The sequence below is a fragment of the Hypanus sabinus genome, chromosome 11, assembly GCF_030144855.1.
Source record: "Hypanus sabinus isolate sHypSab1 chromosome 11, sHypSab1.hap1, whole genome shotgun sequence".
Taxonomy (NCBI): Eukaryota; Metazoa; Chordata; class Chondrichthyes; order Myliobatiformes; family Dasyatidae; genus Hypanus; species Hypanus sabinus.
The window spans coordinates 23,315,208-23,343,198 of NC_082716.1; the positions used below are offsets into that span (position 1 = coordinate 23,315,208).

General features: G+C 38.3%; 1 protein-coding gene across 4 annotated transcripts in view; it reads left to right on the forward strand.

Annotated features, from left to right (window-relative positions):
- Positions 1 to 1,105: 1,105 nt before the first annotated feature.
- tlcd4a (TLC domain containing 4a) overlaps positions 1,106 to 27,991 on the forward strand; it is a 41,792-nt gene continuing 14,906 nt past the window's right edge. The window contains exons 1-6 of one of the 4 annotated variants that reach the window (XM_059983948.1): positions 1,106 to 1,256; positions 6,496 to 6,619; positions 11,804 to 11,962; positions 14,424 to 14,513; positions 18,068 to 18,126; positions 20,761 to 20,855. In XM_059983948.1, the coding sequence (XP_059839931.1) occupies positions 11,817 to 11,962; positions 14,424 to 14,513; positions 18,068 to 18,126; positions 20,761 to 20,855 (390 nt within the window). In that variant the 5' untranslated portion in view covers positions 1,106 to 1,256; positions 6,496 to 6,619; positions 11,804 to 11,816. Of the gene's footprint in view, positions 1,553 to 1,980; positions 2,001 to 6,495; positions 6,620 to 11,803; positions 11,963 to 14,423; positions 14,514 to 18,067; positions 18,127 to 20,760; positions 20,856 to 27,991 lie in introns of those variants that run through there. The other 3 variants (XM_059983949.1, XM_059983950.1, XM_059983951.1) reach the window with 3 other exon arrangements.

Sequence of the window (27,991 nt, forward strand, 5' to 3'; positions counted from 1 at the left end):
ATTGTGGCATAACTGTGTTATACTTACTTCCCTTTTTAGAACATAGAACATCAAACAGTACAGCACAGGAACAGGTCCTTCAGCCCACAATGTTGTGCCCAACAAAATAAATTGGTAATCAAATTGCCAACTAAACTAATCCCTTATGCCTACACAATATGCACATCCTTCCATTTTCCTCATATTCATGTGCCTATCTGAACATCTCTTAAAATTTCCTGTTTCTTCCTTTAACACCATTCCAGGCATCCAGCACTCCCTGTGTAAAATAACTGCTCCTCTCATCTTCTTTGAAATTACCTTCTCTCACCTTAAATGCATGCCCTCTAGGTTTAGGCATTTTAACTCTGGGGAAAGGATACTGTCTGTCTACTCTATCTATGCCTCTCATAAACTTATAGACCTCTGTCAGACTTCCCTCAGCCTCTGCCACTTCAGAGAAAATAACCCAAGTTTGTCCATCCTCTTGTTATGTCCCCTATTCTAGACAGCATCCTGGGAAACCTCTTCTGCTCTCTCTCCAAAGCCTTGACATCCTTCTTGTAATGAGGTGTATGCAATACTCCTTGAATGAAGGGACAGCATTCGCTCCTCTCTAGAACTCACCTGTTGCTAGTGAGGACACTAAGTTCTGTCCCTCCCTTGTGCTCTTCTCCCCACAGATGCTCCCTGACCCTCTGGGAATTGTCAGAGTTCAGTGTAGGTCACCAAAAGCCTAATGGGTGCCCACCTTTTCCACTCTCTCATGTGGGACATAAGGGACTGCAGATGCTGCTGCAGTCTGGGTAAAATCTGTCCTGGTGTAATGTTTCTACCAAAAATGCTGACAATTCCTTTTTTCTCCCCCCCCCCCCCACAGATGCTGCTCAGCCTGCTTCCAGTATATCGTGCGTTGCTCCAGGCACCTACCATTCCTTTAAACTTCACCCCCTCTCACCTTTACGCATGTCCTCCAATACTTGACATTTCTCCCCTGCCTGAGGAAAAAAAGATTCTGATAAAACGAGATAGTCTACCCTATCTAATTGACTTTGCAATATAAATAAAGTGTTTTTAAACCTCTCTGCCCTTTCAAGACAAATAAACAGACCTTTTTTTTGGCTTGAATGTAAAGTCGCGAAGAGTTCGGATGAGCTCTTGTGGGTTGCGAGACAGCGAAGGGATGCGTTTAACAAGTGGACGAGCTTCCTGTTGAGATGACAGAGATCGTGGCGGTGGAGGACAGCAGGGAGAAGGAGTTCAGCGTGTAAGAGAGGGTGAGGATAAAGGACTGACTGAAAGGGGAGAGTCTGCCAGCTTTCACTGACTTCTCAGAGCCTCTCACTCTCTCTCTGGCAGCATGGCCGGGAGGATGGCAGGCGGGAGACCGAGACGGCGTCTCTAGGCGGGGAACCGGGAAGGCTTTCCCCTCTCGCCGGACAGGGTGAGGGTGAGGGCCGCGGTGGCCTGTGAAGCGACGGGCGCCGAGGTGGGGGTCGCTCCGCGTCCCCTAAGCACCCCGGCCCGGCCCGGCCCGGCCCCACCGGCCACCGCCTCGGTACCCGGCCCCCAGGTAAAGGCCGCGCCACCCGGGAGAGGTCCTGGGGAAAGGGAGGGGTGTGAGGGGAGGAAGGTAGAGAAGTTGGGGTTTAGTGAGGGATGTGAGGGGATCGGGCCAGGGGGGAGGCAAGACGGGAGGGTATGAGGGAGAAATGAGGTAACAGGGAAGGATAAAGGGGAGGTAGAAAGGGCTCGGGGTAGGAAAAAATGTAAGGGGAGTGGGGGTGGTGAAACATGAGATGATTAGAGAGATAAGGAGGGATGCGAGGGTTCAGGTCTCAGGAAGGAAAGAGTGGAAAAGGTTGTGAGAGGTGGAGCGTGTTGAATGGAGTCCTGCAGAAACGGTATACTAGTGAGGTTATTTCTTGTACAGCAGATGAGAAAAGTAAATTTGAAACTAGTTCAAACAAATTGCAGAAGAGCTGATAATAAAACGGACCGATGCTTGAATGAGAGAGAGGGTGAGCATTCCCTGAATAAGAAAGCTCTCTGTGCCTGAAACACTTTTTGCTTTATGGAAGAGAAGATGATGTAGTTATTTGATTAATTTAAATTTTAGCGACTGTCTTTCAGTGCCCTTAGGCTTTTGTGTTGAAAAGGAAGTTGGTTTAACAGGAAGTCACTTGTATTTCACGTAGCTTGGATTCTTAAAAGCCTGAGATGGTTGATGGAAGAAAAGAGCGAAGTGTGGTTAAAGTTGCACTGTAGGTGCTTTTGAAAGTAGCAACTACATGATGAGTTTAAGTGTTGATTCAAGACGGGAATGAATTATTTATTTTTTTCTGATTATGGAGAAACTATTCGATATAAAATGTCTTAATTCTTTCAATTGTACTCTTTGTAATATGGGGAAAATCCGTACAAGGCAGTACAGTTGGTTGTGTTAATGTGGAGTAAAACCATTAGCTTTTGCAGCACTTTCCTAATGTGTTATTCATTTTTATTTTTAAATACAACTCTTGCAGGCTAAATACTTTTAAGTGTTTGATTGCTGGCTACTGTTAAATTATACATAGTATTAGACTATAATGTTGTGCTCATATAATAACTGATAATTTTGAAACTTTACTGGAAATGAAACATAGTAAACCTACAGCACAATACAGGCTCTTCGACCCATAATGCTGTGCCAAACATGCACTTACTTTAGAAATGACCTAGGGTTACCCATAGCGCTCTATTTTTCTAAGCTCCATATACCTATACAAGAGTCTCTTAAAAGACCCTATCTTATCTGCCTCCACCACCATTGCCAGCAGCCTATTCTACACACTCCCCACTCTGCGTTTTTTAAAAAAAAACAAACACCAACTTAATACTGACATCCCCTCTGTAGCTACTTCCAAACACTTTAAAACTGTGACCTCTCTTGTTAGCAATTTCAGCCCTGGGAAAAAGATTACCAAAAATAAACATAAAACTCTGTTCAAATGAACCCATGAATCATTTGATATGTTTCTGAAGATCTTTTACTATCTGTTCCCTGTTTGTTTCTGAAAGGAATGAAGCTGTTATTGGTATACTTGTGCAATGCATATTACAGTGCTTTATTTCAATAGTTGTACCATTGCGAGGCTAAGTTATCTCTTGTCTTGGTTCAGGACGTACAGCTGCTCAGATTTGTTTTGCTATTCATGTTGATGATCCTAGAACAACGTTGAGGGAAAAAATGTCTGCCTTATTTGTCTGCCTAGTTGATGCAATCCAGCGTTATACTGGATATAACCTTTAGTGGTTATGAAGAACTTGTAGTTAGAACCATTTTGCGCTGCTATTCAACCACAGATTTATGCCTTTTCATGTTTGTTTAGTGATCATATTGATACAGTGCAGTATGATTTTACAGTGGGGAGAGGGTAGCACAAGGTGGAGGCATGCTCTTTGCTAAACAAGGGATAAAAGATATTCCACCCAGTTAATCAACTTCATGATTTGAATTGGAGGATTTTTGTGCAATTTAGAATTAAAAAAAACACAAAATGCCAGGAGCAGTTAGCAACTCTTCCACCACCTTTTGAAAGAGAAACAGTTAATAGCTTAGATTGTGGGCTATTTGTTGGTGCACTGATGTTTTATTTCATTTTCCAGATTTGGTGTGTTTTTTTGATTTTGGTTTCAGTTCAAGGATAGGTCAAGACCTATAGATAGGTTTTTTTTGGTTCAAAGTACATTTATTATCAAAGTATGTATTCATTATACAACCTTGAGATACATCTCCTAACAGGCAAGAAAGGCAATAAAACCAAGAAACCAAAAAAAATCCATGGAAAAGAAGGGATCAAACACCCAATGTGCAGAGTTTACACAAGAAGAAACAGGAGGAAGAATAGGTCCTTTTGGCCCCTTGAATCTGCCTTGCCATTCACTAAGATTATGGCAAATCCAGCATTTTCCCTACAAAAAAGAGATGGTCTCTCCGTAACTTGGATCAATCATCTCAATAAACCTTCTCTAAACTGCCTCCAGTGAGATATCTTTCCACAGTGAGTGTATCATAACTGTGGATGTAATCTCATTCATACCTTGTATAGTTCAATTTCACATCACATGCCTGTGTTAATCTGATTCTGAGTTCTGTATCACTTCCTACTTTAATACTACAACCCCATTTGGCGGCATGTATGGAAAGAGAAGTATGGTCGATGAGTCTTCATCGGAACAGCGAGAAAAAAAGAAGTTGTTATCTGTTTCATCATTGTTCCTTCCAACCTGAACTATTTTACATTTTCCCATATAATATTCTTTGTTATCTTTTTGCTTGTTAAACTACAGTGTCTCTCTGTTAAGTATTTGCATTTTTCTCACAGTTTGCCTTCACCCTACTTACTCATCTACAAATTTGATAATCGTACACTTGCTTTTTTTCCCCTTCCTTTAAATCAGTAAGTATATATTTGTAAATGGCTGAGTCCCTCACTGATCTCTGTGGCACCTACTTATTGCAGTTTGTCATCCTGGAAGCTACCTCTTATACCTGGTCATTGCTTCCAGCTAGTTAATCATTTTGCAACCCATGTTAATATTATACCTCCAATGCCTCGGCTTTTACTATGCAAAGTAGGCTTTCATGTGGCATTTTGTAGGATAACATTTGAAAAATCCAAAGTGGTTGCCTGCCATGAACTTTGGCTGACACTTTCTCAAAGAACTGTAATAAACTTGTCAGACAGAATTTTCTTTTCATGAAATCACACTGACTTTGCTTGATCAGATTATGATTTTCCAAATTTTACACTATTAAATAATTCTAATGCTCTTCCAATAATACTGTACATGTTGGGTGAACCAGCTTGTCGATATCTGCTTACTTTTCCTACTCTTTGATAAAAAATGATCATACCAGTAATCCTTTTATACTACTCCAGTTGCTCTGGGCAGATGGGTCTCATTAACCATGGATGATAGTTCATCTAGGAGGGAGAATGATTTCAAACCTCCGCTGCCTTGTGGCTATACCCACTCACGGGAAAGGCTTTGGGAGTAAACCCTGAGGAAAAATCCAGACTGAGTCCTGAAGGCAGCTGACTGCTGTACCCAGCACCGGCACGGCAACTCCTGCGATGCTGCTGGCACCAAACCGTACCGACTCTCGTCGTTCCTTTGGACCTGTCGTCAGCATAGAGAAGAGGGTCCTACTGCAAGAGCGACAGACGGATCTCCATATCAACTGTGCCCCGGCTTGCAACCTGGAGAGGCCACTCCAGCTTCGCTTCAGAGGCGCAGTATCCATGGTCGACCACGACCGACAGAGGCCACACACACTCCAGAATCCACCCCTTCTGTAAACACACTTTATAGATTCCTTGGATGCAAATCACGAAGTCCAGGAGACTTGTTTAGTTTGATCACTTTGTCAAACACTATCCTGGAAGTGGTGCCACAGGTAGACAACGTGGTGACAAAAGCTTTTGAAATGCTGGCCTTCATCATTCAGGACGTTACGCATAGATACTAGGAAGTTAAAGTGAGGCAGGTCAGACTGTTCTTGGAGTATTGATGACACTACTTATAGGAAAGATGTTATTAAACTGGAGAGAGTGCAGAAGAGATTTGCAGGGATGCTGAGAGACTGAGTTATAGGAAGAGATTGGACAGACTTGTTTCCTGGGAGCAAAGGAGTCTGAGTGGTGATCTTAAAACCATGAGAAGCATAGACAGAATGAGTGTACTCTGCATTTTTCCCAAGGTTAGTGAATTGTGAACTAAAGGACATGGGTTTAGGTTAGATGGGAGACATTTAATAGAAACTTAAGGGGCAACTTCTTTACACTACGAACTGCATCTAAGTAGAATTAACTAGAGGAAGTAGTTAAGGCAGGTGTGTTAACAACATTTAAATGACACTTGGAGAGGTACATTGATAGGAAAGGTTTAGAGAGAATGGAGAATAGTTTAGATTGAAATCTTGGTTAGCATGGACCAGTTGAGCTAAAGAGTCTGTTTCGGTGTTGTATAACTCTTATGATTAATTCTTGTGATTATAATGGTATTTAGTTTTTTTATTGTAAAATTTATGCATTGTTCATTATGTCTGCCATAAAAAATTAATGCAAAATATCAAGTTTGCTCTACCTAGTCTTTTTTCTAAGGGACTTGTTTTTACTTTGACCTTGTCTTTTTAGTGCTTACTAGTTACTTTTATTGTCAACTTTTATATATCTTAATAGCTTACACTCATAGTTTATTTTCTCATCTTTGATTTCTTTTATGTCCTCTTTTGCTGGTTTCTGATTTTATTTCATCTTTGGATCTACTACTAACTCTTGTAGTTCTGGTATATAATGAAATCCTTTTCTGAAAGATTAAAGAATATTTCAAAATTAGAGATTTAGAATGAGCAGTTGATATTTGTAGATTTGTGCCCTTAATGAAGTCTGACATCTGGTATAGAAATTAGAAATGCTAAAATGTCTGGCACCTTATAATTTTCTTTACCCTCAATTCTGCTTACTTTAGCTTGACATGTGTACTGAGGAAGCTGTTTAGACTGACAGGAACCAGAACTGCTGAGATACTGACAACAATCAAAATCTTGGTTTAGTTGATCTGAACAACTGCCAAACTTCTAATCAGTTCTCAGGTAATATAATTATTTCCTAGAATTATGCTTTAGAGAAAGTTAAATCGGATGTAAAATAAGTTAACAGTATTTTGTTTTTTTTTATCGGAAGCCCTTGCTCTTTTCTTTCCCACCTGCCCCCCCATTAAAATAAATGGTTGTACTCTTGTTTGCGTAATTCAACTTGCTGATCTCGACCCATAATGTTCATATCATAAGTGATAAGAAAAGCATAAGACTTTTAGTCTATGAAGAATTTTCCCATGATGTGTATAGATATAAAATAGTAACTATGAGTTAAATTTCTACATGCCGAAGCAGATGTTCTCTTCTTAGTGAGATCCATTTTGACTCATTTCAATTTCATTTCAAGAGAAGTCAATGTGAGATTTTTGGATCTTTATAAAGCATAGTGTTCATTGTACACTAGTTAACGTAACTGTCCAGACTAAACAAAGTCGTGGTCTTGATGAATCCATGGCAAGGAGACTGAGGATTTTTGGAGACTAGGATGCACAATTAGCACATACGACTCTGTAGCCATGTGCACTGTGTGTACACTTATCAGACAATTTCAGTTGTGTAAGGAGAGGTATGTCACGTGTTTAGAAAGCATTAAGTTGTTACTTGCTCCATAGTTTGTTCAGAGCAACAAGAGTTGCACAATGGAGGGTTTTTAAATTGCCATTTTTGTATTTGTATCTGTCATGTTTGGATTGTCCATGAGTTTCTTGAAGGTTCAAAGGGGTGTTGAACTGAAGGATTGAACTTGCTTTGCTAAAATTTGTGCTAAAGATCCAGAGGACTTGGTACATCAAACAACCCAGTGGAAGACCTCAGCAAGTCCAGCAGCATCTGTAGGTGGAAAGAAACTGTTAACAATGTTGAATCGTTACTCTGCATCAAGAGAGTTGACAAATTCTTTCCCCATATGGATCTTGCTCAACCCACTGAGTTCTACCAGCAACACAGACATAAAATCTTGAAGGGTCCTGATGGAGGGTCTTGGCTCAAAACATCAGCTGTTTGCTCTTTTCCGTAGATGCTGCCTGGTCCGCTGAGTTCCTCCAGCATTTTGTGTGCATTGGATTTCCAGCATCTGCAGATTTTTTGTTATTTGAGTTCTATCTGCAGATTGTTTGTTACTCCAGGATTCTGGCATCTGCAATTTCTTGTATTTCCAGAAGCACTTGCATGGCTTCAGATGATGTTTTGATTTTTGTTTATTTTCCTTAACTTGCTGAACTTTATAGGCAGTGATATTCTAAATGAATAGATAGGGGGCTCACATGCACCTATGAATCTTCTCCAGCATTTGTTTCTGGCAGCATTTTTTAGGATTAGTGTAGAAAAATCTAATGCTTCATGGCATCTTGAATTCTGAGGAATTGAATTTGCAAAACCTATCTTTGGAGTTAGGAAATCTGCTGTGTGTGTAATATTGCAAGTTTCTGGGCTTTCTGTGATTTGAGAAATGACTCAAGTTGGGTGTTGCCTCTTAATATCCTGTTATAAGATCTCACCCTAACTGCTAAATCCCAAAATTTCAAAAACCAGTACTGACTTATGACGGTTGCATGTCAATCCTCGATTAGCAAACTGAATTTGGTAAATCTCTGTGTATTTTTTTTATGTGATGATCAGCTCAGTGGTGTTTAAATTTCTGTAACGGTTAGAACTTACAGGATATGAATTACAATGTTGGAAAGTGTACGGTCATGTACTTTGGTAGAAGAAATAAACGGACAGACTATTATTTAACTGGGGAGAGAATTCCAAGTTCTGAGATGCAATAGGACTTAGGAGTCCTCATGCAGGATACCCTTGAGGTTAACCTCCAGGTTGAGTCGGTGTTGAAGAAGGCGAATGCAAAGTTGGCATTCATTTCTAGAGGAGTAGAGTATAGGAGCAGGGATGTGTTGTTGAGGCTCTATAACGCACTGGTAAGACCTCACTTGGAATACTGTGTGCAGTTTTGGGCTCCTTATTTAAGAAAGGATGTGCTGACCTTGGAGAGGGTTCAGAGAAGATTTGCTAGAATGATTCCGGGAATGAGAGGGTTAACATATGAGGAACGTTTGACCACTCTTGGACTATACTCCTTAGAGTTTAGAAGAATGCGGGGGGACCCCATAGAAACATTTTGAATGTTGAAAGGCATGGACAGAGTGGATGTGGCAAAATTGTTTCCCGTGGTGGGGGAGTCTAGTACGAGAGGACATGACCTGAGGATTGCAGTGCGCCCATTCAGAACAGAGATGCAGAAAATTTTTTTTAGCCGCAGGGTGGTGAACCTATGGAATTTGTTGCCACGGGTGGCAGTGGAGTCCAAGTCATTGAGTGTACTTAAGGCAGAGATTGATAGGTATCTGAGTAGTCAGGGCATCAAAGGGTATGGTGAGAAAGCGGGGGAATGGGACTAAAGGGGAGATTAGATCAACTCATGATGAAATGGCGGAGCAGACTTGATGGGCCGACTTCTGCTCCTTTGTCTTATGGATATCATTTTGGTTCAAACAGAGTTACCTGGAAGTGTAAGCACAAGATTCTGCAGACACTGAAATCCAGAGAAGCAAAAAATATTGGAGGAACTCAGCAGGTCAGGCAACATCCTGGAAGTATTTTAAATTGTTGTCCCTGCTGTAGTTACACTGTTTAGATTAGCTTTGAATACACAATTTTGATTTTTTTCTTCAAAAACATTCAGGCTTTTGGTGAGGATTGAGGGAAAGGAATCAGAAGGGGGGTAATCTGTGCTTTTTTACTGTCGGGTTGTTTGCTCTGGTGGCGGCAATTGTGAGGACAACTCTTAATTCCTTGATTCAAGGTTAAAAATCTGGCTCTGTAATCTTGTGTTGTTGGATAATGAGACAAATATAAATAGGGATTGTAAACCAATTATACTTTATCTTGTGTAAACAAATGTTACTGTCAAATGCTCCAGAGAGTAAATATCTGTTGGCTTGAAAGGGGTAATGTGAATGCCCTGGCGGATAATCAGGATAAATATCTTTCACAATCATTTTATTGTGCATACATACAAATGAATAAGGGATAGTAGCAGAACACTTTGCCTCATGCTTGTTTTGTCACTGAATAAGATCTGAGCTGAGTTGATTGTAAACTGAATTCCACATTTCTGTTACCACCTCCTTGCCTATTAAATATCCATATACCTCTGTGTTAAAACATTTGAAAACTCTGTTGTCCTCCTCCTCCTGTGGAATGGAGTTCCTGTAACTCACAAATGAGAAAAAGGTGTTGCTTCTGTCTTAAATGAGCAGCCCCCTGTTTTTGAGTGTCCCACAAAAAGAAATGTCCCATGACATTCACCCTGGCAAAATTCTTTAATCTTGTGTTTCTATCAACTTTTGTCTCATTTTTCATAACTCCAGCTGAGTTAAGTTTATTGAGCCTTTTCTCAGAAGACAAACCCCTCCATTCCTAGTGTTAGTCTAGTCACTCTGAACTGCTTCCAATAACTTAAAATAAAAAGATGAATACTGTACCTAGTACTCCTGCACATGTTCTCACCAGTGCTTTGTATAACAAATGCTCAACCTCTCATCAGAAAGACCCTAGATGTGAAAGGTTCCAGCAGGATAAATTTATCTCTATTGTCTGGATACCCACATGCTAGCACCTACGAATCTGCCCACACTGCACCACAAAACCTCATTCTGCTTGCTCTGATATAGAACCACAATGTAATGATCATCCCATACACCCCAACCATCGAACTATATAGAAAACTGTTGCCTTTTTCCTAAAGGGAGACTAAATTCTCCTGGAAGAATTCAATGCCAGAGTTGGAAAGATTGTAATCTCTTTAGGAGGTGTGATCAACAAGACGGGAATAGGGAAAGTGAATTCAACAGACCTCTCTATCTTATAAAAATATTTGGTATGTTGCTTTGTCATAAAAAACGCCCTGATTTGTCACAAAGGCATGTACAAGACCTCTGTGAAGCTCTCTGACCCAGACACTGGTATTATGAAATTATTATGAAATTCTGCATTTAAGTGGTTGCAAATATGTGTGCATCATCTGCACCATGTTAGATACATTTGATACTTCCACTAACCATGGTCTACTCTTTATTTCTAATATCCTACCCAAAACCATTGGCAGCAACAGGAATGCTGCTGCTAACAAGTTATTGTTGAAGGTTTGGGACTCCATCCCACAGCAAGCTACACATTCAGCCTTCCTACCACCAGACATTGATAAAACCTAAGCTCATTTGTCTGAGAAGGAAGTTCCCTGGCACAGATGATATCACTACTGAAGCTTTAACAGATGATGTTGAACTTCAGTCACAAATCAACAACCTCGTCTCTTACGTACGAGATGAAATATGCAACGTCTCCAGAAAGTAGTAAGAATCCCTAGCGCATGACTGTTCAAAGGAGAATTCCGGATAACTGAGACCCTCCGCGTGCCCCCTGACCTCTCCCATCTGTGGAAGAGTCTGTGGGTTCCTCATTGACTTCATCAAGACTTTGATGAGAAATTTCCTTTTGAATTTTAAACTTTGAACTCACAGTGGTAGCAAATCACGCTCAACTCCCAAGAGAAGAGAAAATGGGTGCAGGAAAATCTTGAGGATATTCCCAACTTCTGTTTTTGTTTTCTTGAATTTCTTTTAGTCATTGGAGTTGAAACTGGGGATCTGTTGATCATTTTAGGTTCAAACTTTTAATAGAAAATTAATTTTATTTTCCTTGGTTCTTATTAATAAAGGGATTGTTTTTTTTTGTTCTTTATGTGTACTGTCTAATATCTATTATCAGTTATTAATTATCCCTGGAACTGAGTGTTTCCTGGTTCATTTCATAGAACCATATCGACAGGCCAGGCTTCATACGACTTACCAGAGACTGAGCTTGGAGGATCTCCTTTCATAATAAGGCATTTCTGAAGCTGAGGAGTTTTTTATTTCCATTACTGATCGCAAACTTTTATTTGAAATTCCAGATTTATTTAATTAATTAGATTTATATTCCCCAGGTGCCATGGTGGATTTCAACTTTTCATTCATGTAAAAAGCCCAAGCCTGTAGATGCTAGTTTTGGAACTTAATTTCTGTGCTGCCATAAGCTTTGTTTGGAAAGGTCTGAAATGTCAACATAAACCAATGTCTATTGGATTAACTTAGCAGTCTTAAATTTACTTGGAATGTTATCACTTTTGTTTTCTTACAGAAGTCGAGTTGAAATGGCTTCACTTGACTGGTTGGTTGCAGTAACTAGTTTCATGATATTTCAAATTCTGTTCCATTATTTAAGTGCGAAAATATCAGTTTGTTTCTGCAATGGTTACCAAAGACTGACTGACACTAAAAGGATTGAATGGAACTCCAGGTATGTAGTCGGGAGATTTTATGTGAAAAGGCAAATTCAACCAATGCCAATTTTGAAATGTTTTGCATTCACTTCATAACTACAGTTCTGTTTACACCTACTCTCAGTTAGGATTTTCTTCCTCTGATCTTTGTTTCTTGCTTCAGAATTCCCTGATGAAAATGCTATTTTTTCCCACTCCTGCTGCCTACATTAACTAATCTTGAAATATAAGAAGGTATTAGATCAAGTCAGTCTTTCTAAGGTGCAATATCTTCTCAGACAACTTTTCCAGAGTAGTTTCATTGACAAAATGATAAAGTAGAGCTGAAAATAAATCGTAATTTTCAGGTGCAGTTTCTTTGAAAATCTGACTTCATTTAAGAACTGCACTACATATAGTGTATGTATTTTCTCTATAAAATCCGTTTTGATTAGTGGTTTAAGATTGCAAAGTAAGCTTGCTTTGCTTTAAGCATTATTATTTTTAGGATGTCAGTCTTGGTAGACGGTTGCATTTATTGTCTATTCCAAGATGTGATCTTGTTCTCTTTCACTTAACTCAACATCTGGAATTGACCATGTAGTATATATTAGAGCTACATAGGCAGGATCTACACAAGGGATAGATTTCATTCCCAGAGGAGACTTTCAGACTCCTTGTCATTCTCACCCAGAGGATTTGAAAGCTAATGTTGCTTACAGCATTTTCTGGTCATAATGCACTATTGATCAGATTTACTGACTCAGTATCAGGGGTGGATATCTAAGTTCACATCTTTTACATTTCTGTAAGTTGCAAACGGAGTACACTATTGTGCTCATTAATCAGCGAATTTATTTTTAAGAAAAGCTATTATTGGGAAATATTTTAAAATAAAATAAGTAAAGTTCTATGGAATCAGCATAGTTAAGTTGGCAAAGGTCTCTACTTCATGCAGCAGAAAGAAAGTGGAAAAAGGAGAATACTAAAGTTCATGTGTAGTTTTTAAATTTGAATATGCTGTTTTATGTGAGATAAGAACTAGAAATAGTACAAAACAAGATATCATTTGTTGTATATCCTGTTCTTTGATTGGGCAAAGGATGTGTCAACCTGTAATGGGTATTTGTTTCTGCCCGAAATTATTGCATTTCTCATCAATTGTTTCATAGTTCTGTGCAATAGTTTTAGGCACATTAAAAAAATTCTGTAAGGTAAAGATGCTTTGAAACATAATGAAAAGTTTCTAAATATTAAACAATACTATAGAAAAGCAGTAAACAGTAAAAAAAAACTAAATCAAATCTATATTTGGTGTGATCTTTAAAACTGCATCAATTCTCTTAGGTACACTGTTCTGCAGTTTTATAAGAAAATCGGTTGGTACTTTGTTCCGAGCATCTTGGAAAACCTACCACAGATTTTCTGCAGGCTTTGGCTGTCATGCTTGCTTCTGTTTCTCTAGGTCATCCCAGACATCCTAGAAATGTTGTGATCAGGACTTTGTAGAGGCCATACCATCTGAAAACATGTTAAAAAAAAAAATCAAGGGTGCCTATGATTTTTGCACAGTACTGTGTTTATAAATATTTAGTTTGTCCCACAGAATTATTATTCCTCACTGGGGCAACTTAGTGACTTAAATCAAACTCCTTTTGTTGTGTAACATTTGTAGGGTTAAAACAGTTTTAGTCTGTATGTGAGTAGAGTTGAATAGACTGGGATTTTTTTCATTGGAGAACAGAGTTAAGTTAAATCTAATGGAATATTTTCAGATTTTGGTAGAGAGGGTGTAATTTTGTAAACAAGTCTAGAACAAGGGAAGAGAACTAAAGAATAACCACCAGCAGACAAAAGATATTTGTTCTTTGCCATTAAGCCAAGAATGAGCATGCAGCTATGGCATGATCATAGAGGATTAATTATAGAGTAGCTGGATGTACACATCAAGGAGAAGGGAGCTATGTTACAATGTGGGAAGTCATAATTTGAAGAAGAAATTCTTTGCATGGAATAAAAAGACCAAATGATCCACAGAGTATGCTACACGTAGTTTTACATAACTTTAAGGAGTAATCACTACTTTAGTTGAAAATAACTTAATTATGGGATTAAGGGAGAACGGTTGCTGCTTGGTATTACTGAAATCTGTAGCAACAAATTTGGCAATTGTATAGTACCTCAAACGAAATGTGATGAGTAGAATGCTTTAAGATAAGCACCACTTAACAATATCATCTAACATTGACCTAAGAAGAACGATCAACTATTTATTTATATTAAGGAAGAGAGAGCAGGAAATGAATCTAGTGGGTAAGTTGAGCTTGGAAAGAGCAGTAAATGGGTTTTTAGCTTTGGGACTCTGAAGTTAGGATTGAAATGAGAGGTACGGTTATGAAATTTTGGTGCTGGAAGTATCAAATTTTCTATAAATCAAAAAGGCCCATCAATGTACAATCAATGTTGCCTTGTCTGACTTTTCACTTGTTGGTTTTTTAGGGTAGCGTCCACATTTCATGCCTTGCTGGTTGGATCTTTGTGTCTGTACCTGCTATGGTGTGATGATGCCACTAATGCAGATCCTATCTGGTAAGAAATCTACCTGAGTTATCATGTTAAGCCTCTCTGCTTGAGTCTTTAACTTTCGCTGATCAGACACTTGTGTTGAAAATGTATTCTATATGATAATTATACTTTAAAGGAAAACATTAACTTATTCTGATCTAGTCATCAGCATTTAAACGTCATGATCCCTTCTGTTCTCTAATCACAAAAGAGATTTTGGCCTTTATAATCAGAAACTAGAATATAAAGGACAGAAGTGTTTCTTCAGCAATACAAGTCCCTATTTGAAATAGTTTTGGTCTACTGTGTACAGCTTTTTAAGTTGATTGTATAACTACACCACTGGCCACTGAGGTGAGGTTATATTTATTAGGTACCTCCTGTACCCAAAAGGAGAGGCCTCTGAGTGTATGTTAATGGTCTTCTGCTGCTATAGTCCATCCACTTCAACGTTCAACCTGTTGTGAGTTCAAAGGTGCTCTTCTGCCCATCACTGTTGTAATGCATGGTTATTTGATTTACTGTCACTTTCCTGTCAGCTTGAATCAGTTTGGCCATTCTCCACTGACCTCTCTCATCATCAAGGCAATTTTGCCCACAGAACTGCAGTTCACTGGATGTTTTTTGGTTTTTCACACCATTCTCTGTAAACTCTAGAAATGGTTATGTGCATGTGTAAACCCTCGGAGATGAGCAGTTTATCAGATACCCAGACCACCTCATCTGGTACCAACAATCATTCCAAGATCAAAGTCACTTTGATCACATTTCTTCCCCCATTCTGATGTTTGGCCTGAACAACAACTGAACCTCTTGACCATGTCGGCATGTCTTTTTGCATTGAGTTGCTGCCACGATTGTCTGATTAGATATTTGCATTACAAGTATACCTAATAAAGTGGTATGTCAGCTGGTGGAAGAATATGAAGCAAAGTGACATAACTATGAATTTGGGGTAAAGGCAATTCAGTAATTGTAAATCTGAGAATGACTGTCCTTTGCTAACTAAGATTGTTACTAAGGGGGTTAAACCAATGTAGATAGATAGAAAACAGATACAGACCTGTTCTTTTCTTTATCAATCTTTTTATTAGTTAAATAAAAGAGTACATATTATAAACGAGAATTATCTCAAATATCTATATCAATAACAATTCAAATAAAGGAAAGATAAACAATATCAAGATCATACATAGTATTAGTCTAATAGTATATAATAAAGAAAAAGATAATTAATTCTTCTCTTATCCGTAAAAAGATGAAAAAAGATAAGGAAACTTTTATAACTGAAATGTACACAAAAAAAGCCCAAAACAAAAAAAAAAACAAAATCTAAAAAAGAACCGGGCAGCTCAAACTGAGAGTGAAAGCAAGAAAAAAGGAAAAACTTTCTGATGAAATCCAAAACTTCAAAAAGGTAACTGCAAGGGCCATAAGTCAGAGCATATGAAAATATTGAATAAAAGGTCACCTGTATACCTGTTAAACTGCTGTCTGTAAGGAGTTTGTACATTCTTCCCATGACCGCGTGGGTTTCCTCCAGATGCTCTGGTTTCCTCCCACATTCCAAAGGCACGCCGGTTAGTAGTTAATTGGTTTCCAGTGTAATTGTGTGACCTGGGCCTGCTGCGCCAGAAGGGTCTGTAACCATACTGTATCTATAAAATAAATGTGGATTGTCCCAAGGGACTTTATGTTAAGATTCTCCCAAATGAGAAAACAAATCTATAATTTAACATTGACAGTAGCCAGAGATAGTTGGAAGCAATGAGTAGTGCCTGTGTGAGATGGGAAAAGAAGCATGTTTCATTACTCCCGGTTACAAGACTTTATTGGAAGTTGTCAGGCTTCATCATATTAACTAAAATTATTTGTATGACTGGGAAGATAACTTCCTGTGCAACATGCTGCTTATTTGTTATTGTTCTATGGAATAGCAAACAGATTAAGTATTCTGAGATTTATCCTAAATGTGCAAAAACTTCAAACAGATAATTTACAGGCTGCAGAATATGAGGTTATTCAGCCTGGTTGAGTTTGCAATGTTTCTCTGCAGCAGCAACCTAACTACTACTAGCAGCAACCTCTGTTCTAAACCCTACAGTTGTTTTTGACACCATAGTTGAATCCATGTCCACTACACCACATTGGCATTGTATTCCAGATCCTCAGTATTTGCTGGTTAAGGCAGAAAAAAAATCTTTTTGTCATGTCGCTTGGTACTTTTGACACATTCATTCCATGACCTATTATCTCTCGACCTTTCTGTACTGCTTAGACTCTTTGCCATTCCTTCCTGATTTCAAATGCCTCTGTTAGATCACCTACTTGCTCTCTTTCAAAGAGAACAATACCATTTTCTACACTTCTAAATAAGTCCCTGATCCCAAGAGATATTTCTATAATTTTTTTTTTGTAAGCAATACGACCTTCATTTTCCGAAAGTGTGCTCAAAACTCCCAATATTGGTCCACTTGTTGCCAAGCCTGTATTTCATAAAGGTTCATCATGCTCTTGTACTCACTGCCACTCTTTTAAAAGCCTTAAATCCTCAGCTGTTTAACAACCTAGCAAGTCACTCTTAGTGAACCATGCACATATATCCTTTAATTATTGTTCCCGAATCCTTTTGGAATAGTGCTATCTATGTAGCTTTCCCTTGTTCTGCCTAAAATGTAATAATTAGCATCTTCAGCAGCCTGCCTATAATCTCCTGAAGTTTATTACTAATCTCTTCACAGTTCATTACAGGTGCAATTTTTGTTTAAGTTCAGCATGAGGCTTATTCACATTGACTTTTAGTAATTAGAACAAATGTTAAGGACCACTTTATTCTTCTAAGTCTTTTAACTTCAAACAAAAATTAGAAATACTTAGTTTTTGCTGAGGAAATGTAGGATTTTAATAATGGCAAAGGATGTTGATTAAGCACAAAATTATCGAGGAAGTTTAGAACAGACAAGGAGGAATTTCTATAGCCAGAGGGTGGTGGATCTGCAGAAGTTATTGGCACAGATGACTGTGGAAACCAAGTTATTGGGGATATTTAAAGCAGAGATTGTTAAGTTCTTGATTAGTAAGGGAATCAAAGGTTACTGGAGAAAGACGGGAGAATGAGATAGTAAATCAACCATGATGAAATTCTGAGTATTCTAGACAGGCCGAATGGCCGATGTTTTGTCTCAAAATTACAATATGGAGCTAACTTGCATGTGAAATTGATGTAAAAGTTCCATTACATTTGTCATGTGCTACTCTTACCTGTATTCTCCTATTCAATTCCCTTGTCTCCTCCTTTTTCCCAGTTACTGTCCCCTTATAGGAAAACAGTTTGTAATTGAAATTGCTGATATCTGATATTTGATCTTTTTGGCAAGCTATGCATCTGCAAAGCCATCACAGTTGGTCTTGGTATCGGTGCACCTATAGTATCTAGGATGGGTTTCCTGGTTAGTGAGTCTGCTTTGATTACTGAACAAACTGCAGACTGTCTTTACTATTTTGATTCGGTATTACAAGGATTTCATGCTGCAAGCAGTAATTATTTTTGTTAAATTTCTGCTTCTTGATATTTACAGGGGAGACCCTACACTAGTAAAATTAAATATTGGTATTGCCACAGGCTACCTAATTTCTGGTGAGTATCTGTTTTAGTCAAAGTTCAAAGTAAATTTCTTATTAAAATGCTACTACATATATATCACCATATACAACCCTGAGAATTGTTTTCTTGTGGGCGTACTCCGTAAATCCAAAACCATAATAGAATCAGTGAAAGACCACACACAACAGTATAACCAATGTGCAAAAAACTGCAAACTGCAAATACAAAAGAGAACAAAACAAAAATAATACATAAATCGACAGTAAATATCATGAACGTGAGATGAAGAGTCCTTGAAAGTGATCCATAGTTTGTGGGAACAGTTCAATGAATGGACAAGTGAAGTTGAATGAAGTTTTCCCCACCGGTTCAAGTGTCTGATGGTTGAGGGGTAATAACTGTTCTTGAACCTGGTGGTGTGTGTCCTATAGTTCTTGTACCACCTTTCTGGTGGCAGCAGCGAGAAGAGAGTATGACCTGGGTGGTGGGGATTGCTGATGATGGATGCCGTTTTCCTGCAACAGCGCTCCCTGTAGATGTGCTCAATAGTAGGGAGGAAGGCTTTACCTGTGATGGACTGGGGCCCTATCCACTACTCTTTGTGGGATTTTCCATTCAAAGGGAATTGATGTTTCCATACCCCACTGTGATGCAGCCAGTCAATATACTTCCACCGCACATCTATAGAGGTTTGTCAAAATATTAAATAGCATACTGATTCTTCACAAGCTTTGAGAAAAGTAGAGGCACTGATGTGCTTTCTTTGTAATTGCACTTGTTTGCTGGGCCCAGAACAGATCCTCTGAAGCGATAACATTGATGAATTTAAAGTTGCTGACCCTCTCCACCTCTGATTCTCTGGTGAGAACTGGCTCGTGAACCTCCGGTTTCTTCGCCCTGAAGTTCCTCGGTTTCACTGATACTGAGTGAGAGGCTGTTATGGCACCACTCAGTCAGTTTTTTAATCTTCTTCCTATATGCTGGTCACTCTTTCAAATTCATGTTAAGTAGACTAAAACTTAAGAACAAGCTGAGAAATATCTTCTAGCACAGATATGAAGCAAATATACATATATGTTGAAATTGTTCGATGTGGGAATGCTAGTTTCATCACAGGCAGCATTGTAGAGTAGCGGTTAGTGTAACGATATTACAGCACCAAAGATACAAGTTCAATTCTGTTGCTATCTATATGTAGTTTGTATGTTTTGCCTGTGAAAGTTTCTCTCACTTTCCGAGGACGTACAGGTTAATTGGTCACACGGGTGTAATTGGGTAATGTGGGCTCAGTATTGAGCCAGGAATGAATGTTACTGAGTCTTACCTCTCAGTAAGTCATCTTTCTGTGTACATAAATAAAGGCCCAGTGGAGACAGAAAGCCTTTTAGGAATGTATCCTGAGAAACAAACTAGAATTTTGTTTGGGTGGGGCTGCTACTTCGAGACTAATCTAAGAATGTACAAATGTCACTTTAAATTTGCACTGATCCATCATGCTTGTAGAGGTGAAGGGAGGGAAGAACACAATCACATTTCAGTCTTGGTGTCTAACAAAGGACCTAGAGTCTCAAGGGTTGTACAATAGCAGAACAGGCCCTTCACCCAACTCATGAATGCCGACCAAGTTGCCAATCTGAGTTAGTTTCACGTACTTGCGTTTAGACCATATTCCTCTAATTCAGGGGTTCCCAACCTTTTTTATGCCATGGACCCTTACCATTAACCGAGGGGCCCATGGACCCCGGTTGGGAACCCCTGATCTAATAGTCTAAATGTATTTTAAATGTAATTGTACCTGCCTCTACTATTTTCTCATTCTGCATACCCATCACTTCTCTTTGGTAAAATTTGTTAAGCCCCTTTTAAATCTTTCTCATCTCAAATCTAAGCCTCTTAAGTTTTAGACTTCCTTGTCTTGGGAGAAAGACTGACCATTGCATCCTAGGATATGAATTGGCCTCTCCTATTTCAGACTTATGGGATCTGCTGGACATTTTCAGTGTCTATCTTCTGTTTTCTTCCTAAGAACACATGTTTCAGAAAATTGGTCTTTTTATAGTTGATGATTCTGTTTTGATTAAATATATCCATATTTGTGCTTTATTTTTTGATCAATTTTTGAATAGATGTTTATGCAACTTTGGAAGAGAACTTTGCTACATTCCAAAAATTCTTTTTGCAATAGAAATCTCCAAATAAGTAGCTAGGGTTATTTTGAATAGTTTCAAACCCTAATTAATTACTGTTTTGTGAATGGATTTTCTGGTTTGTCCAGGTTTAAAAAGCCAGAACCAGTGAACCCTTAGGTTTCTTTTACTGAAGGTCCTGTGCGATGAAACATTCTCTGTACTTTCCTAACTGCAGGAGGAACTCAGCAGGTCACGCAGCATCTATGAAAATTAGTACACAGTCAACTTTTCAGGCTGAGACACTTCATCAGGGCTGGAAAGAAAGGGGAAAGACACCAGAATAAAATGGTGGGGGGAGGGGAATGAAGAGAAGCTAGAAGGTAATAGGTGGCTTCACTAGAAACAGATTTCAAGTGTGCTTTTCAAATGAAGGTTACATTTATGGTTCAGGTACCACTTGTAGCTAAATGTGAGTAACTGAACAAACTCCCACCTTGCACCTGTTTCTAATCCTATGTTCTGTGTTGCTTTTTTCTAGATCTCCTCCTTATTTTGTGGTATTGGAAAGCAATTGGAGACGTTTACTTTATAATCCACCATTTGACAGGGCTGTATGCCTGCTATTATGTACTGGTGAGTGCTGTATTAGACAATAGCAGTAACTGTAGGCAAAAATGGACCAAGAGGAAACAGCATTAGGCTTGTCCTTTAGCCAAGTGGACGTTGTTAGCAGGTAAATTTATAGGATAATACTAAGAAAATAAGTAATTGAAATAAATAATAAATGAAATAATAACTTAATGTTCAACACTAAATTACATATAGTGTGACAATTCTCTGAGTCTCTATTAGGCTTCTAAAATTACATCATAACATTAACAAGTGAGCATAATTTGCACCAGGGGTTCCCAACCTTTTTTATGCCGTGGACCAAAACCATCAAGCAAGGGGTCTGTGGACCCCAGTTTGGGAACCCTTGCTTTACGCTATTATGATTTGTGTACAGTAAGAGCAAGGTAGTTCAGACAACCTTCATTTCACAGACAATTAAATGATTTGTGCGTAACTGTTAAATACAATGAAGACACACGAGGCTGCAATTGCTAAAATCTGGAGCAACACATAATTTGCGGGAGGAATTCAGCAGGCCAACCAGCGTTTGTGGGTGGGGGGGGGGAAGGAGATAATAGTGGGGGACAAAGGTTCTAAGTTGCAGAGAAAGTGGAGATGTGGTGAATAGGATAAAGCAAGTATCTCTGATAGGATATGGCCAGATAAAAATCAGTTAATGTTTGCAGGTAATGGATAAGCATACTTTGTCTGTGTTAAGTGTTGCTAATAACCGGACTCGTGGGACATGTCAGCAAATTAGACACGGAGAGAGTAAAACTGAACCAATGACAAAACCAGCAGTTTTGTTACATGGTGTGCCAACTTGACAAATACATGCCAATAAAGTTCAGTTTCAAAAGTTGCATTTGATAGTTTTGTTCCAGGCATAGATGAAAGAGCAGAATTCCAGAGGTTAAGGGGAAATGCCTGCCCTTGTATTGGAGCGTAGCTCTTAAAAGCTGCAAACCTTCCTTAGCACAGTGATAAAGGAGCCATCAGCCTTTTAACTCTTTCCTTTCCTCTCAGCAAAGATCAGAAATTAGGACAGTCTGATTATACAGAAGTTCTCATATTGCCTTAAAACTGCCCAACTTCACTGATGTTAAAGCTTGGTATGCTGAAGTTTAAGTAGTTCTACAGAAATGTTTTAAATAGCTGAGGAATGGCAGGTTCATATTTTAAAATGTCATGCCATATTAGAAATGGGCGAAGTCACTTTGGCTTCAGGCCTGCCTCTGGCTGTTCACTCATGGTCCAAAGGTTTAGGGGATTTGTGTCACTGGGTTAGATGATTTCTCTACTGTATTTTTGCATGCAGTATTTGTGATTGAGACATTCTTCTTCCATCTTTAACTATTGTAACAGTTCTTGCTCGTACACTTCTCTTCCTGCTTCTGAGTATTTAACTTTGCTTGTACTATTATCTTTAATAAAACACAATTCCCACTGTTATCCGTGTGTTGTCATACTTTTGTTTTTGTTGTGCTATTCCTTGAAATTTGTCTCATGTCAGGATGTAATTCCATGAGTAGGCCAGGGCTAGGTGTATTTTTTTAAGCCATAATCCAAAGCGTTATTCAGTAGGGATCCATCTGCATTTTTCCAAGGACTGCATTTCCAGTGTCATTTTATCCTCTCAACTGGAGCCTTGAATGCTAATACTGTGTTTACTTGGCACAGTCCCACACTGATGGAGATACCTAATAAGTCAAAGAGGGTCTTGTTTTTGAGATTTTTTGTCCCAATGGTTTAACTCCTTTAAATGAGAATATTAGCACAGAAGATAGATTGAAGGGGGCCACAGTAGCATCGCAGTTAGTGCATCAGTACTGCTCACAGTGTTCAATAGTTCGGAGTTCAATTCAGCAGCCTCTTTAATGGAGTTGGTACACTCTCCCCATAAGGGTGTGGGCATCCTCCAGTTCCCTCCCACAGTTCAAAGGTGTACTGTTAATTGATCATTATAAATTGTCCTCTGATTAGTTAAATAGGTGGGTTGTTAAGGGCCTGTTCAGCACTGTCTCTCCTAAATAAATAAATTTTAAAAACATTAAATTTTTCAAAGCTGACATTTTTGATGCACACATACACTGCTTTATTATTTATGCATAACCAAAGTACTGCCTTGAATGGACCCCACACTAGCAAACTAGTAATACCTCACTACCACATTATAGTATGAATAAAAACTCATCAATAAATTGCTGTCCTAATTTTGTCATTATTGTTGTCTAATTGAAAGTTCTAAATACTGCTACTTTTTAAAGCCTGTTGCTGTTGGTGCTTGCAAATCCATTGCATCTTAGGCATCTGCTTTTTAAATTATGAACCCATAACTGTGGAAAAATGTGGTTGCACAGATGCTGAAAGGATTTCTGCAACAAATAAAAAGATAAATATGATTCCACAGTTCTTGTTGGCAGCAGCAGTGCAGTTTGCTGACAGGTATACTGCAATTAGACCTGCTGACATGAATCAGTATTTTGTACCTTTAACGTCATGATATGATTGTGGCCAACTTTGCTTTTTTTTTAAAGAAAAAATCTTTCTTGTTGCTAATAAAGAAAATTATCCACTGTTCAATTTGACTTGTGATGCAGCATATTTTAACTACATGTACTGGTATTCAAAAGTGCTCTTACAGATGATTTTCCTGCTGTTAGTAGACTCAACAAACAAAACATTTGAAACAATATGCAAAGTATATATTTGTATTTATTTAAAATATTTCTAATAGTAGTTTGTAAAGCAACACTGAGTGCTAAACATCCTAAATGAACTGAAAATAGTCTTTCTTAATAAGTGTGTTGCTTTATGTAATCAACATGGAGGAGCAACAACTTGAGTTTTAAACTAATCCTTTTTGAGCACATGCTACTTGGATAAGAAATCCCTACAATTTTGCTTTTTATTTTTTTTATTTTATAAGTTATTAATGATTCTACTAGAGGAATGGCCAATTTGCACAAAATTACTTGTGTTTGTTTTTTGACTAAAATGACACCACTTAGTATGTTCTAAATGATCTGATGGGAATACAATGGAGATTGGTAAATGCTTTTCTGTAAAATCTTGAAAGCATGCTCCCCTTCCTATGTATTGCTAATGTGAATGGGTAGAGGCAAATGTAGACATAAGTGAATCTTTAAAGTCCAAAGTAAATATATTATCGAAGTACATGTGTGTCACCATAAACAACCCTGTGAATAATTTTCTTGCAGGCATACAAAAAATTTATCTAATAGCCATGATAAAATTATTGAAAGACCTCACCAACATGGCGGACAACTAGTGTACAAAAAACAACAAATTGTACAAATATATTAAGAAAGAAATAATAAAAATAAATAAATAGACAAGCAATAAATTTTGAGAACAAGAGATAGTTCATGGGTTGTGGGAACAGTTCAGTTATGGGACAAGTGAAGTTAGCTCCTTTGCTCCAAGAGCCTGATGGTTGAGGGGTAATAACTTCCTGAACCTGGTGGTGTGAGTCCTGAGGCTCCTGTCCCACCTTCCTGATGGCAGCAGCAAGAGGAGAGCATGTTAGGGGTTTCCCGATAATGGATGGTGCTTTCCTGCGACGGCGCTCGGTGTAGATGTGCTCAGTGGTGTTGAGGGCTTTACCCATGATGGACTGGGCCATATCCACTACTTTTTGTAGTTTGTGTTCACCTGTACTGTCATTGATTCTAGGTTACCAGCAAAGGCTTCTGTTTTCCTTTTATTGTCTGTTTCAATATGTAGTGTGCACATAACTTTCTCAACTTTGACTCTAGGTGCATGAGTGTATTGCTTTTCTGCTAGCTGATATCTCTAATACTTTCCTTCTAATATGTCTAACTTTGTTCTGACTTTCCTTCCGAAACTGAAAATGCAAAATTACAAAATGATGAAGTCAATTGACCTGGTGAGCTTCTGTATCTTGCCTGCATTTAGATGCTGTTGCTGTTTATAGAACAATTATATTGTCTAATAATAATATGGACTTGCCAGAATATAATGGTACTAGTATACAATGCTTCAACCTTGGTTGTGAATCTTTTTCTTTGATTTTATTTATGAGTACTTTCATCTACAACACAGTAAGTAAACTTTTAATTATACATAATAGGTATCTGTAAGATTACTACTTTTCCTCACAGGTGTAAAAGTGCATTTGTTGTAAACAATTATGTTTATTTTATATTTGCTAGGTTGTAAGGAGTGGCAGGAATCAAAAAATGTGTGTCAGCTACTGCAAATTGCATAAGTGTGCATCTTACTCATTTTGTCATAGTTTTGTTTCAAGTCATCCCCCTGCACAATTTCTAGCTCGTGGGTGTCAAAAACTTGCTTCTCATAATTTAATCCTCTACTGTTGCCTTCACCCTCTCTGTTACAATATGACTAAGATAAAACTGAATGTGAACTGAAACCTGTTCTGTGCCACTACACAAGGTCCTGGAATCATCGCTCTGACTGTCAAGCATCTAGTTATACTCGTTCCATTTATTGTAGTTAAATTCTTGTTCCATATGTTGGAAATTCAAATATTTGCCTGGGTTCTAATTAAGTGTTGTGACTTGTTCTGCCACCACAGTTTTGTCTTCAAGATTTCAGATGGTCTGCCTCTTACCTTAAATCTGTCCTCTGGTTTTATTCAAATGATCTGGGACATTCAATATTTGCCATTGAAAACTGAAATCCTGCCCCAGGCTCCCTGATGAAAGGCATCTGTGATTTCATTGGCTAGAGGCTGTGTAGCAGATAATAATATTTCGGGTAATCCTCCTTTAGCTTCAGAAGCATGAAGGTATAGTTTGAACGGATATCTTCAAACTGGAACCTTGGACTGAGGTTCAACAAAGGATCAATATGATTTTTACTTTAAAAATAAGAATTACTTTCCAAGCTTTAAAGATATAACTGCCAGAATCAGGCTCAACAGGTTTGCCTTCAGCTATTGTGACACATCATCATCTGTAGTATGTAACTGCAGTATGAAACTATCCACTCTTTTGAAATGATGGACATAGGAGTGTTGACTTATCATGCTGAGTTCCCTATAGTCAGGCTCCAAGCAGATAGCAAACTTATCAAAGGCATTTGAAAATTACTCAATGATTTAAATATTAGAAATAAAAGTTAAATGATAGAATACTAACATATAATTCAAAGCATTAAAGTTAAACAAGTAAGAGGTCAACCCCTGCCTTTTCCCCCAGGTTAGTGATTCATTCAGATGGATGGGGTTTTTATTCATGTGTCAGTCCTTCTTAACATAAAGCTAAGAGCTCCACACAGTTCATCTGTGTAGCTGCACATGAACTGCATGCTTATTTAGTGTGGCACAGGCTATAATGAAACAAAATTAAAGATTTGTCGTTAAATCTGATTCTGTTGTTAATAGTGGTGATCACAAGGTTGGCACTGTGCTCTGGCATTGTGGGTGATGGAGAAAAGGTGAAGACCACAGCAAATCAATTCCCTTTTGTTCAAGTACAGGCGGTTGTTAAGAACCAGATATGGCTTGGGGATAGGAGGCACAGTGTAGAGGAGGAAGTCACTACTTAGAGGGTTGGAGGGGGAAGTGAACTTGAAGGTTTGTAAAAAGAATGGAATGGTAAAATATTTGACACTTAACCAAATACTGCAGTTATACTGTTCTTAAGTATTTAGGAATAAGTGTGTTCTCCTTAACCTGCTGTTTCCCCCTTGACTAATGGAGTATCATCCAGATACCCCATTAGTCAGAATCGGGTTTATTATCACTGACGTGTCATGGAATTTGCTACCTTAGCAGCAGCAGAACAATGCAATACATGATAATATAGAAGGAGAAAAATAAGTAAATCATTAACAGTAAGTATATTTGTATATTAAATAGTTAGATTAAAATAGTGCAAAACAGAGTTTATATATTTTTTAAAAAGCAGTGTTCATGGGCTCATTGTCCATTCAGAAATTGGAAGGCAGAGGGGAAGAAGCTATTCCTGAATTACTGAGTGTTTGTCACTCAGTCAAATTCAAAGTCAAATTTTTTATAGTAGTACTTATAAGTATGCTATCTTGAGATTTTTTTTGCAGGCATTTACAGAAAATTAAATGAATTAGAATTTATGGAAAGCTACACAAAAACTGAAAAGCAACCATTGTGCAAAGGAAGACAAACTGTGCATATTAAAAGAAAACATTGAAAAAGAATACAAAAAATAATATGACAATTATTTCAAGAAATATGCAGTAATAGGAAAAATATGAAGATGTTAGAAGAACAAGGTGGTAAAATTTAAGAAATGTGGAGTTTTCAAAGGCTTTTATGGCTAAAGGAGGTCAGAAAGGATAGGAACAAAAAATATTGAGTCACAGAGAAGGATAAGGGGACGGGGCCCTTAACCCATCAATGTAACACTGACCATCAAACACCCATTTAAGATAATCCTATATTAACAGGATGACAGAGTAAGGTAGCTAGTAGAGCTACTACTTCATCATATCAGAGACCCAGGATCAATCCTGACCTTGAGTGTGATCTCTGCGGCATTGCACATTCTCCCTGTGACCGTGCGGGCTTCCTCTGGCTGCTCTGCTTTAATTTCTGCTGAGTGTAGGTGAGAGAATCAGGGAGAATCATGATATCAGAGAATTTTAAAAGGAGCTAGAGAAGAGTTGGGCAGATGTGAATTAGTGCAAGATTGCAGCAGAGTTTCAGGTAAACTGGTGTCTAAGTAGAACAGCTGAGAGGACATTCAAGTATTTGAGTCAATAGGCAACAGGAGCATGTTTTTTTTAAAAAAGTTAATTCAATTTTTAAGATAGTTACACAGAATGAATAGAAACAGGAGCATGTTTGAGAATCTCAGTAGCTGACATTGGGGCAGAGATAGGTAATGTGACAGATGGAATCTCTTGGTGATAGGGGGTTTGGAAGTAAAAGTTTGCTTGGGGCAAATAGAACACCAGAGCTGCAAAAGAAAACTTAGCATGATGGTGCTGAATGGAGGGTGATGGAATCTGTCACCAAACAATGCAGTTTTTCTCAATTACCTTTTTTTTTCAATTCTCTGTTACCTTGCATGTTCAATTAGGATACATTTCTGCTCACTCAGGACTGGATGTCAGATGAGGAGCACCCTAAGATGCTGGTCATACAGAAGTTGAGGAGATTAGTCCTA